Source organism: Scatophagus argus, chromosome 3 (assembly GCF_020382885.2).
Source record: "Scatophagus argus isolate fScaArg1 chromosome 3, fScaArg1.pri, whole genome shotgun sequence".
NCBI lineage: Eukaryota > Metazoa > Chordata > Actinopteri > Scatophagidae > Scatophagus > Scatophagus argus.
The window spans coordinates 13,626,429-13,639,386 of NC_058495.1; the positions used below are offsets into that span (position 1 = coordinate 13,626,429).

At 41.2% G+C, this 12,958-nt stretch overlaps 1 protein-coding gene across 1 annotated transcript; it reads right to left on the minus strand.

Annotated features, from left to right (window-relative positions):
- Positions 1 to 215: 215 nt before the first annotated feature.
- On the minus strand, positions 216 to 8,396 carry thumpd3 (THUMP domain containing 3). The gene is made up of 10 exons (XM_046383822.1): positions 8,239 to 8,396; positions 7,606 to 7,900; positions 7,324 to 7,401; positions 6,812 to 7,240; positions 6,160 to 6,290; positions 3,993 to 4,062; positions 3,320 to 3,435; positions 3,102 to 3,206; positions 2,836 to 2,959; positions 216 to 687 (listed from the first exon to the last, which is right to left on the minus strand). Exons 2-10 carry the CDS (start codon positions 7,822 to 7,824, stop codon positions 511 to 513), a joined length of 1,449 nt encoding a protein of 482 aa, XP_046239778.1. The 5' UTR covers positions 7,825 to 7,900; positions 8,239 to 8,396; the 3' UTR covers positions 216 to 510.
- Between the last annotated feature and the right edge of the window lie 4,562 nt (positions 8,397 to 12,958).

Consider the following 12,958-nt stretch of genomic DNA (forward strand, 5'->3'; position numbering starts at 1 on the left):
TATGGAAGTAGAAGAAGAAATCGGGTCCACGTGTGGGGTGGAGTACACGCTTCGTTTGAGGCCAAATGTCAAATGTCCCTTGAAAACATGTCTGAGGTGCATTTCCATTCCACTCTGTGTGGTCTCTTTAAAATAAATTCATCACTGACAAACAACTTGATCAACTCAATAGTGGACAAGCTTAATGTAATATGTGATGAATAAGTACATCAAGAGACGTTTTGTTTGAATCTTTATTAATCAGGACCAATGACAGAGTGCAGTTCTGAGAAGTGGTCACAGTGGGTTTGAGGCGTGCGGTAATTCACCAGGTTTCAGTCAAACAGAGAGTGTGTGGGAATCATTGGACTGCTGCTGAACATGAAAGCAGTTTTTCCTCTTTCCAGTTATCACATTTAACCAAATGAGAAATACAGAAATTATAAGCTAAAACTGCTTGGCACGAAACCGGAATTAAGTGAATATAAATAATGGTAATCCTAAAGTCAGAACTTAAATGCAGGATGTGAATTAGTCCTTCTCGTCCCCCTGTGTATCAGCTGTCCTTTGTGATTCATGGACATCCTCCGGAGTTTGGCCAAACACAAACCCGGTGCGCTTGAGGAGGTAGACTCCAGCATGTAAACCCCCGACGTTGACCCAAACAGTGTGCAGCTTCCTCCACAGTCCCCCCATCCTCGAGATAGCCTGGAGACGACATAAATCCAGTGAGGGCACACTAACAAATGAGACATTTGTTTGATTTAAAAGAGAATTCCTGCTTATACAAATACTGCCGCTAAAAGTATTTTTCCATGAGCCAGCGAGTGAACCGAATTAAACCTGCAACACTCAACCTGTGGACGGATTATCTAGAGATTATTTAGGGATAAACGGACTCTGCACGCGAGCTTTACAAAGCAGGCGGACGACATCAGGCTGTTTAAACTTGATGGGTGCTGTCTCAACATTAAAAAAAAAAAAAACACTGGCATTTACAAATGATCACACCTGATGGATTGTAGACGGGGGGAAATACAGATATTAACTCTGGCTTTTTCCATTTCACAAAATAATACAAATTTACTATAAAATACTGACTATTATTATAAGTTTGAGCAAATTTGTACACATGCCACAGAATTAAACTTTTGAGGCCCGTCACCAGTACCTCCTAACTGGCACCACCAGTATGGAAGTTTTTTTTGATCACAAGACAGTCTGGGAATAACACACTTTTAAAAAGCACAGGAAATTTTAAGAAATTACAGATTTCAAATTAATCAGTTTCTTGGTTTGTTTCAATTATATCAGTAAATGAAGCCATAAAAATCTCCAGTGACATCTTACAAAGTGTCTAAAGCCTGAACATCAGAGGGAAGTGACACGTTAACAGTCAAATCTCATCATCGTCGTTGTAGCTCACTATAACATTTATATTATAAAGGCTATCATAACTTTCATTACACTTTATTTGAACGCTTTATTATTAGTCTGTTCTACTAATTTCCACACTGTTTGCGTTTACCTCCACCTCCATCTCATAAGGCATTATGATATTGTTCTCTAGCAGAGTCTCAGAGGATACCATTCAAATTCAGTCTGACCATCAGTTGAATTTGCTGAATTAAAAGTGTTTAAAAGTTAAATAAAGTGGAGAAGCACATTTCCACAGCTGCTAGGAGTGCTATGATGAGACACTAGGTGACTAGCAATCTGGGAATCGAGACGGTTTAAAGGATCATTGCGTCATTGTCATTAAGACAAACATTTATTTGTCCTGCAGTGGGGAAATTCTAGTTGTGAATCAGGAAAAAACAGGACTTGATAAACAGCAGGTAATCACACCACAACAGTGGTTCATGCTGTGTCACCCACTCTCAGTGGAGAAATTTAATAACTTCCGTTCAAACTGATGGAAATCTGACTTTCCTGACATTATGACACCAAGCCTTTTCTTCTTTGTAAAGTAATTACAATATAATGCACATTCAATCCCTGGTTTGGTCTTTTCTGCTGCGTCATGACGTTACGTAATTTCTGAGTGTTGCAACTTTGGAATTCAGGATGTCACGTATTGTGTCTACTCCTGTTTCTTCTCTTTAGCTTTGGGTAGTATGTAACACCAATGAAGGCATTAGAAAAATAAAGAAATAAAATAAAAACTAAACCATACCTCACCTCCAACCTTGAGACCTTGACCCAAGATGGCCAAAAACTGAGTGTAGTTGAGCAGAAGCAACATCACTTAAATGTATTATTAGTAGCGTGACTTCCACAGCAGCACTAGTTACTTAAATCATGACGTCCCCACAGCTCAAGCTGGCTGAGTTGCGGAGAAAGCAGATGACATTGAATACAAAAGGGTGCAGGTACAATTCTAATGCAAGAGAAGAGAACGGGGACTCTGGATTCTCTTTACGTTTCTGCATCACCTGCAACGCACAACAACGCAGCTAGTGTCAACATAACGTTTTCTGCCTGTGTTTGCTGATGCACTTACACATCATCATCTCTCTGCTGTCTCACACAGCTTTAAGGATGATTGGCCAATGTGTTGATTGGTGTGATTCAGGCCCTGCATCATGAACACTAAGGCGACTGAGGGAGGCTCTTGTTGTATCCCTAACAGGCAGTCTGTTGAGCGCATATCCTGCCCAGTGTACATCCAGATTAACATTTGGATTAAGTGAAACAAACAGCTAGCGTGAATCATTACCAGGAAAGACGGTGGCAGGACAGGACTTGCGTTGTGATTTATTTCAAATTTCATATGAAATGGTATGATAATTTCGTTTTGAGATTCTACAGTATCTCAGCTGAACCTGCTCTTAATTGTGTTGGCAGCACAGTTACCTTGGAAAAGCATTTCTTATCCTGCGTCAACAAGACCGCCTTTCCCGAGCCCGGTCTGCACACGCGGGCCATTTCTCTCAGACAGGACGGGTACAGGTCCCAGTTCTTCTTCTTAGAGCCCATTCTTCAAAAAAAACAAAGGAAAGATTTCATGAATGAAGAAAGACAAATAGACTGTTTCAGAATTCAAAACATCGACTTATGTAGAATAGTTTCTACATATTATTTAATCAACTAAGTATTGTACAGCTCTCTTATTATGGTACCTCTTCCCAAAGGGCATGTCAGTGATGATTATGTCAACAGAGCCGGTCCTTATGGGTAAACTGCACACATCCCATCGCACTGTGTCAATGGGCAATCCAGATGCACTGCAAGAAGGGATCCATGAAAATGGTTAAAATCGTCACAATGATGAACAGCAACACAAAACTGCACATAAAAACGACCTCCTCGTGACACGTTCGGCTGTCCACCCTCTCACCTGCCCTTGTCTGCCCTCCGTTTCTGGATGTGGCAGATGTTATTGAGTGTGCGGTTGACCGCCATGTCGTAGTTGTCGCCGGCAACGTAGAATGAACTGTTAAATTCAATGGCCCCCTGGTGAGGAAAAACATTACGCAATTAGTAGTCTGCAGTTTTGTTAACATAAAAAGCCGTCCTACCACTGAATAACTCCAGTGCTTCCTCGTGGCTCTCAACAAATCATGTTTGATAACGTCCAGCAATCGCAGTGTTCAGTTTCATATGTTCAAAGTAGCGATCAGGACGTTGGTGTAGGATGGTTGTGCACGTCTCGACCCTGGAAATGTTTTGACTTTCTGTGCTTTATATGTGATTACAGATATAAGAGATGAGTCAGCATCCAATTTCTCTTCAGAAAAAAAAAAAGTAGATGGGCCAATGTAAACTCACTGCAGTGAAAGCACATCGCAATCAGTGCTTCCTGGTCACTGGACATTTGGAGTCTGTAGTTTGCTCGTGAAATGACCGTCTAAAGACCAGGCAGCGGTGCAGCGTGACGCAGCGTGAGGAGGTGTAGATGTCACATACAAAGTGTGTAATCATGAGGTTATTTGTTTTCACTTTGTGTTTTGTTTTTCAAAGCAAACATATTTTGAGAATTCTGTAGTCTAGTAACAGAAGTGATGTCTCACCTCCAGGGGTATGGCTCCAGTCCCACACATTGGATCAAGTATTATATCGGATGCCTGAGGTTTGCACAGCCTGTCAACAGACAACACAGCATGAATGTAACACCAAGATACAACACAAGAAGCTTTATTATTTGTCAGCATGTCAACACATGGCAACAATCAATCGTGCTGTTCCTCTCCTCAGAGCTCCCAAATCACTGCCGCTCTCACTCTTCCAAAAACGAATAATCAATTTGAACGCTTTCCACACAGATTTATGTAGCGCGTACGCATCTACTGTCCAGTCATGCCCTCTTTAAACGAAAATGTTTCGGGATTTTACTTGATTTTGATCATTCATAATGACTGAGTTTTCCATGAAGCGATCGTTAACAGCTCCCTAGCGCCACCACACCACACACACCAGAATGCTCGTGAACACAACACAGTTCAGTTACTGACTAGTACTGCCCCACCCAACTGCACCCTCCCTCCCACAACATTACAGTGTCTGATACGTCCGTCACTTCAAATGTTATTGTTTGACAGTTGTTTAATTAAAAACCATCCGATAACGTGACAAGTTGACTCTCTAAATGGGAAATAGTTGAAGATCATCCAAGTGATATTTATAGCTATTTATAGCTAAAGTATATAGTTATAGCATATTCAACAACTTCCTGCAGGATTAATAAAGTTCTTATCTTAGTTCTGTTGTTATGACTTATATTTCTTTTGTGCAGCTCTCAACGTGCTCATCTGCAGTGTGCATGATAAGGGCAGATACGTGCCAAAAAAAGCAAAGACATGCGTAACACATAATTCAAAAAAGTTTATTTTGGATCACACACTGAATAAACCTGTGAGTAATCTGTTCTGACTGTGGCGTGATCTCACAATAGCCCATTCCATGTCACTACACCTGAGATGACCTTTTCAGCTCAGTACAGAAAGTACTATACTTTAATGAGCATTCAGGCTAATTGCCTCTGTTGTGCCAGCTATAAACCACTGCCTTCCCTCAGTAATAACTGAAACTCAGGGCCATTCCCTGCTAGTTCTACTTCTAATGTGTCCTACTGAAATCTCCAGGCTTCATCCAAGAACCTGGCACGTATTGTCACTTAACATGCTGACGACACCCAAAACCAACACCTAAATAATAGCTGAACAAGTGCAAGTAACAAAACTGTATTTAATTCATGAGAAAACCTCAGTAGTCAAATTACTGTTTAGTTTCAAATGCTACACAAGCATGAACTACCAAAAGACGATTCTTGATAAGGTGCACAGATCAGTAAGACTAAGAGGTTTACTAAATCTTTTAGAAAATCTGGTGTTTTAAAAACACTAAAAAACACACACTGTACACTCCTAAATGTGTGCTTATCTTCATGGATGTTGTTATTCAGCAGAAGTGTTATTTATCCATTTTGTTTCACCTAAAAATAAACTGAGGTGTGACCTGTTATTGTTACACTTGTTTATTGCGACACAGAAGAGTTTTTCTTGGTTCGCGTGATGGCGCTGGACGTGCCTACAATCAGTCACATTCAAGCCTACATCATCACAATTAGCCATGTCTATTTTCAGATGAGGGACTGTTGTATAGCCACACCAAGTAAAAACATATTGATCCTTTTATTGCATCTGTCATTTGGCTAAATTTGCTTGCAGTACACAGAGAGCACACAGAAAGACGTAGCACCCTAATAGGCTCTTATTAAACAACAAAAAACAAACAAGAGTGTAGTTCAGATTCCTGCTTGTGCGTGTATGTTTTGTCCTTGTCCGTTCAGACCTTTTTCTTAACGTGCTTCTATTTGCATGAGTGGGAGCAGCCACATTAATTCATCTGCTATTAGTTAGTGTGTGATTGCATTATTTTGGTCACACACACACCTTCTCCTCCCTATGTGAGCTTGGTACCTGTCCAAGCTGATCACACCTGTTATTATGACTATAAGCATAACAATCTTCACTCTTTGACCTAAAATCATTCAACATGACTGAAACGTTCGAATAGTAGGATGGAAACATACTCACTTTTGTTGTTACTTCACTGGGTGTCTGCACACGTCGGTTATGTCAACATTAATAAAAAAAAAAGCTGCATGCAGACATCCACTAAGTGTCTACACTGAGGTAGAAAATATAATGCGAGTTAAACAGTGATGGGTGAGGTCACCTGAGCATGCCGTAGCACAACGTAGATCGCAGAGTAGTGGGTCCGAAGTGACTGATGTTTCTCCTGTGGAGACTCTCTTCCGTGAGTGCAATGCCGATCACCACCTCTTCATTGTGTATGTTTAGTAACACCTACAGGATTACACACAGTACATGATTTGAGATCAATCAGCACAACAATCATCAGAAAATTAATTACGAGCTATTATGATTTGGATTATCTGTTCCAGTAATTTTTTGGTAATAATACCAAACATGACGTAGTTCCAGCTTTTCAAGTGTGAGGATTTGCTGTTTTTTTGGCAAACATGATAATAAATTGAATATCTTTCATTCAGGGTGATTTACTGATTGTTTCAACATGTGTCTAAACATCTGAAAGCATCTGAATATCAGTTAACTAAGAACAGGCACTAAACACATCATTTCAACAACATGGTACAATGCAGAAGCTTTTTTCAGTTTCCCACATAATATGAACAGCTTATCTCCATGGAAAACATTACTTAACCGCATTGTTATTTGTTCTTCTGATACTCCTTAAGCTAAACATTAGGTTATATCATGCAAATTTATCGGAACAGCCAGAGCTTCCTTGGGCTGGTGCGACGGCATTCGCTTTGTGTCACTCCAGTCTGAACAAGAATACCCACCTCTATGTCAAACTTTGTCATGTCAGCTTTCCACTGGAAGAATTCTTGCACGGCTCCACCAAAGTCTCTGGCTGCCTCATTAGAGGAAAAGCTGTGTTTGTCTCCAGCCCTGTTGCACGTCACACGAAACTTGATGAGCTTGGCCTCGGGTGCTGCCTCCCCTGAGTGCTGCATGCTGGACTCCTCATCAGGCATGCTCTCCGCCTCTGTCTGGCTTTCAGCAGCTGACGCCACTTCAGGTAGCGCTTGCTCCTCAGGGTTAGCCACAGTTGCATCACTGACCTCACTATTAGGCTTTGCCTTGGGGCCAGTCCCTCCTTTCCGATAGCCTTTCTTCTTTTTTAGGGTGCGATTCAGTTTCCAAACCTCTAAGGCATTAGTCCAGGGAAGTCTAGAGGCAAGCTGCTGGAACTCCATCAGTGTCTCCTCCTGTACAAAACAAACTGTTTAATACCCTGACGATAACGCGCTCATCATCAGTCTCAAACACAATCAAGCTGTTTATAAGTTACCTTTGATTCTTTGAACTGGTAATGATCATATTCCTCAATCACAACAAACAGGTTGTCCACAGACCTCAGAAGATGAACCTACAGTAAGGAATTCGGTGAACAGACAGAAGGAAAGACAGACACCCACAAAGACGTATTTTAGATGTAGGTTTATTTGTACATCTGGTAATTTAAACTGGAGGGATCCAACATATCACCACCTCGGCTTCCGAAGACCATAATACATTTTGACAGTGTTAAACATCTATGAAAAACAGGGCATATTCTAGCTCAGTTTGGTACCTGAAAAAGCTTGTCAGTGGTTATTGGAAAGTATATACGCCCGCGATCCTTGCTGATACGAGCATCGACTCCGATCTTCTCCTTGACCTCCTCTGCAGCAGTGTGCTCGAAGCCCGTGGGCACGGTGGCTCCAATGGTGACGGTGATGATGTCTCCAGTGGGGACATCACTCTCAGTGTCAGGGCCGTGCTCTGCAGGCCCACTATCCACGGAGGACATACTATACGTGTGTACTAGACACAGCGGTAAAACTGGATGATATGTGTCACCAAGCTCAGTAGTTCACATGTAACAGCTGAAGGGAGAAACATTCAAACTGTCAGTGCAGCATATTTTGCCACATTCATACAATGAGAGTAATTTGCAGGAGAACAACGTATCTTATACAACTACTAAGTCCTGTAATGCTGTCGTAAGTTAGCATGTCAGTGCTTGTTTCTCTGAATACCGTGTACAAACTCGTAACGTTATCAAAGGAGAAGGAATGTTACTAGTTGACTTAGCAGGCTAACGTTAGCTTTGAGGAGCCAAAAAGTTGTTAGGAATAAAAAAACAAGGCAAATTTAGCCACTGATTCGGATTTTGAAACAAACCGCTGCCACATTATGAAATGTGTTCATGTGATAAGCCCACCGTTTGAACTGTAGGTGCTGATTAAAGGCCTATGTATATCTTGCTAACTGCAGTCATACCACCCTGTCAAACACGAGGCGACAACATGTTATTTCCGCTCAACAGCAACATTTCCGGACAAAATCCTTCAGCATAAAAGCGCCATTTAGCCGAACGACAACGGGACAGTCTTAATGTGAAAATACGCCTCAAAATCAGCCACATCAACTAATGACATTCTAGGCATGTTGGTTTAAATAAAGAAGACACAAGGAAAAGAAAGACAAGGAAAAACAAAAATTACTTAAGGATATGAAGTTTAGACAGTTTAAGATGCAGGGGACAGATGGATGTTTGTTCCAATACGAAGCAGAAAAGTTTCATAGTTTAAAAACTCTGTCAATGGAATCCTTCACAGAAAAATGTATTTCTTCAGTTTAACGAAACCCGTGTACAAACGTTGTTTATATTTTGATATCCAGAAGACCGAACAGGAAGTGTAGTCGGCGCCAGCTAAACTAATCTTGATCACAGGTTTTCATTCATTGAGACTAGCTACCACTTCCGGGTACATCTCTCCCATAAGTGATCGGCAGAGGGCGCAATGATATCGTTTTTTTTGAGCAGAGACAGAGAGTGCTGATTAAAAACATTCATGCAGCATCATACAACAAAGACAAATAAGACAGATAGTGCATGAAAAGAGAAGTTCAGTGTGCAGTATATCAAATGCCTGTCAGTCTCACATCAGTATCAAATAAAGAAAGGAGGATAACCATCTTTTCCTTCCATTTCTGTCTGGAATTAAGGGTTGTTGTTGTTGTCATTTTCCAGTGACTGTCATTTCCTAATATTTCTTTCATAGTGAATTTATTAATGATCAAGTATACATTCATCAACAGTGAGATAAATAATCTCTTTTCTAAACGTGTCATTTGTTTATTTAGTGAGTGGGGATAAGAAAAACTGTCTTCTCCAATGTGTCACTGTCCTCGTGTGATTAATTGAACCTTTGGGCAGTGGAAGCAATAGTTTTAACTTCATGTGATAATTCTCTGTCACCTGAGGAAGGAAATGGCAGTTGTTGTTATGTTTACCTGTTTTCTTATTTATTGTGATGAGGTTAAGTTTAAAGCAAGCAAACAAACGAACAAACAGACGAAAACTTAAAATTCATTATCCACACGGTATTTTTTGTGACAGAAAAAAAAAAACCCATATCATAACCTGTTTCGCGTCTGTTGACTCTGCACACGGCATGTTTATCGAAAATGTTTGGTTGTTTTTCTAACTTTGTGTTTCATTCTTTCTAACTGATTAGTAAGTGTGAAGTCTGAGAGACAAGTGGGCGTGTGTTCACGTCAGGGAACGAAAAGTCCTGCACAACAGATGGCCAGCGCTGCAGTGTGTCGAGTACAGTCACTTCAGCTTAATGATCTTCTAAACACACTGGCAAAGACAGCTTTTTGCATAATATATGCTTTTTTTTTATTTCCCTCTGCAAAGAGAATAAGCAAAGAGTAGCAGGCAGCGGAAATAAAATTCAGAGTTAAAAGAGTAGTGCAGCTCCCGGTTCGCTCCTTAGACAGAAGATCACACAGACTCATCCATGGTCCTCTTTGATCTCAGGTGCCATCCATGCAGGTTGATCTGTTAAGATGTTTTCAGCCTCGTGTGTAACCTCAGCTGCAGTGACATGCAATGTGGAGAAAAGACAACCATGCAAGAATGAGGGGAGCGTCCTCAAAGCAGTCAGGTGTGATAAACCCTGTGGGATTTTACATTAAGATTTTCTTCCAGTCTTGAGAAGATCCTCGCTGGGATTTTCCTTCAGATCTTTCTCTCAATGTGGTATCACATGTTCGAACAAAAGTTATGCCTACAGAGACAGGAGCTCACTTCTTAGGGGAGAAACAACATGGCATATCAGGGAGACATTTCTTTCCCAATGTGCGGTCTTGATGATTTATTGATGACTGTGTAAATTAGCATCATGATATGTGTGTCAAAGACTGCAGCAGGAGCTGTCGGTGATTTGCTTTTGATGGACTTGCATCACAACCAGTTGTATCACCAATCAGAGTCTCTATAACCTTTAACGATTTTGGAAGGAAAAAATAATCGTGAGCACAGCCTGAAATCAGCTTCACGTTTACTTGGAGATATGAACACAGATGGGAACCATTAAAAACACGTGAGGTCATTTTATAACGCTGCAGACAGATTTAACAGCACGGTTGACAGCCAGCTGACAGCAGCAAGGCCGGTCATTTCTTCATTACACTGAACACTGTTAATCCAGGGCCCAAAGAGCACTCATTTATCGTCTTTCTACCTCATTTGTTAATTAACCTAGCTTTGAGGTTGAGTGGGTGTGAAAGGAAGGCGGCCACTGACCCCAACTCAACAAAACACAGGCAAGAAGCCGTGCACAAAAGGGACAAACCTGCACTCTCTTCTCCACCCTGCAACATTTTACTGCAGATTAGTCTCTTAAGGATCAGCGCTGCATGTCTGATGGTGTTGTAGATTCAAAGACGTTCCATCACATGCTGCCTTTGAGAAGTTTCCCACAGGGCAAAGACCTTTTAGATTGAAAGAGGCGCCGTTATGAGCGACATCAGAATTCACACATGTCCATGCAAAGCTTCCACTGGGTGAAGAAAAAGGAAAAAGAAGCAGCCTTAAGGTCTTATCCAGCATCTTCTTTGCCAGACTTTTGGCAGTCATCCTGACATTTCAGTTGAACACCTTCACACAAGTCTCACCTATGCATTTTTTTCTCAACATACAGTATGAGCTGAGGTTGATGTAAGTGTTAATTTAAAGCTAAAAATACACTGAAAATGTATTAATGTGAAGAAGTTTATAGGCCTGCATTGTCATTTAGAAGTGATTCACAGCAGGATATCCTGGTGACTGAGGCATCTAACATGTCTGTATGTCCACTCTTGCTAATTTTCTTTCGTTTTCCAATGAAATGTGGAATTAATTAATCTGATAAATTCATTGTTATTAGAGCAATTCCCTTCAATCTACTGCTGTGCAGAAGAAAGCCATTTGCATGTCTCAACACTTTCTTGTCATCAGGCCCAGAGGGGCATTTTTTTCAGCTTTTCACCCACTCTCGTTCTACAGATGTGACTACTAAAGTGATATCACAATGGATCTTTGTGCCATAACAGCAGTAAAGTCGCAGTTTCCCAGGCTTCCCCCCTGAGATGCCTGGTGGGAGAGGTAGGGGTGAGGAACAGAGGGACGATGGGAAGGGATGAAGGGACTACAGAAAGGTTACCTTTGCTGACTCCTCTGTGATAAACACAAACAAAAGCAGAATCCATCCCGCTGTTGCTCTGAACCTCCAGCAGGCCTCTGTGTCACAAGTGAAGTGTCGGCTCTCTCACGGCTTCACCCCTCAGACAAGAAGGCGACGCACAAGGCCTGACAAGCAACTTAGACTCACCACCGGAGCTGCAAAGACACAAAAGACAGCTTGACACAGTGAGACACACAATACAGGAAGACACTCATCCTTCTCTCTCTCTCTCTATCTCTCTCATCCAGACTCACGACACAAACACAGACATCTCCACACACACACACACAGACACACACACCTGAGGCCGTTTAAAATTCCTCAGGGGCTTTTACTCCTGTGAAGAGGCCTGTGCATGCTGTGTTCAATGGACAGAAAATATGTTTGGACATCACAAGATCAGCAAAGAATTCAAACCTGATTTCTTAAGTCATCAGTGGTGGGAAAGAAGGAGTGCAGCTGACATTTGTGTAAGCGGATATTCATAAGGTGAGAAAAAAAAAGAAGAACAATGTAGAAGCCCTCCCCGTCGCTGTAATTGTTCAGTTAGAGCAGGGTGACGAAGCTAATTGTTCCACCTTCTGTGTGTGTAATGTAATATCTTCATATTTCATCATGATTCATGTAACATTGAATTTTAAGTTATTGTTGCTGGTTGACATGAGGCTCAAGCTTTCAGTGATGATTCACGATGGGTTTCAGGGAATCAGGGTGTGCCATTAATGATAAAAACACTATTTACTACAAATGCTTTATGATGTATCGGTTACAAGCCATTTGTAGAAACATTTTTGGGTTGCCAGGTTGTGAAAAATACCTTTAGCAGGTATTTTTATTCTGTAATTAAGCAGGCATATCGTAAACATTTTGTAATGCCTAAATGGCACATTTCTTTTACCTGTTCTTGTCAAATGTGGCAAAAAGTAGATCTAAGGTCTGTCAAAAATGTCCTCCTACCTGTCAGCCAGTGTGCTGAAGGTGGAAATGAAATGCAGAGGGCTTCTGCAGTGTGGCAGTTTGAATCACCTCATTGTGAGTCAGCAGCCTGCTCCCTCCTGAATCGGGAACAGCGACGGTGACAGACAACAAACTCCTACATAGACTGTCTATAGACTGCTGAAAACACAGTGAAGCTCTGAGATGTCAGTGTCTGTCAGTAAGCACACTCAGTCCCTGTCGCTACAGTGCTTTGAAGATCTGCATTTTTTGCATCATAGGAATTCAAATATTCTTTTGTTTCCACGTAAGAAACACATGATCCCCATCGCATTGGCACAGGTGTACAGGCACAAAAACACACACTCATTTTCACCGAATCTGTCAGATTTTTTGCATTCTGTTATAATATTTTAAGTGCATCATGATCATGGCTTATTTTCCATGTGCTCTCATGGTTCTCATCTGCCATATTTTAAAGCAAATAAC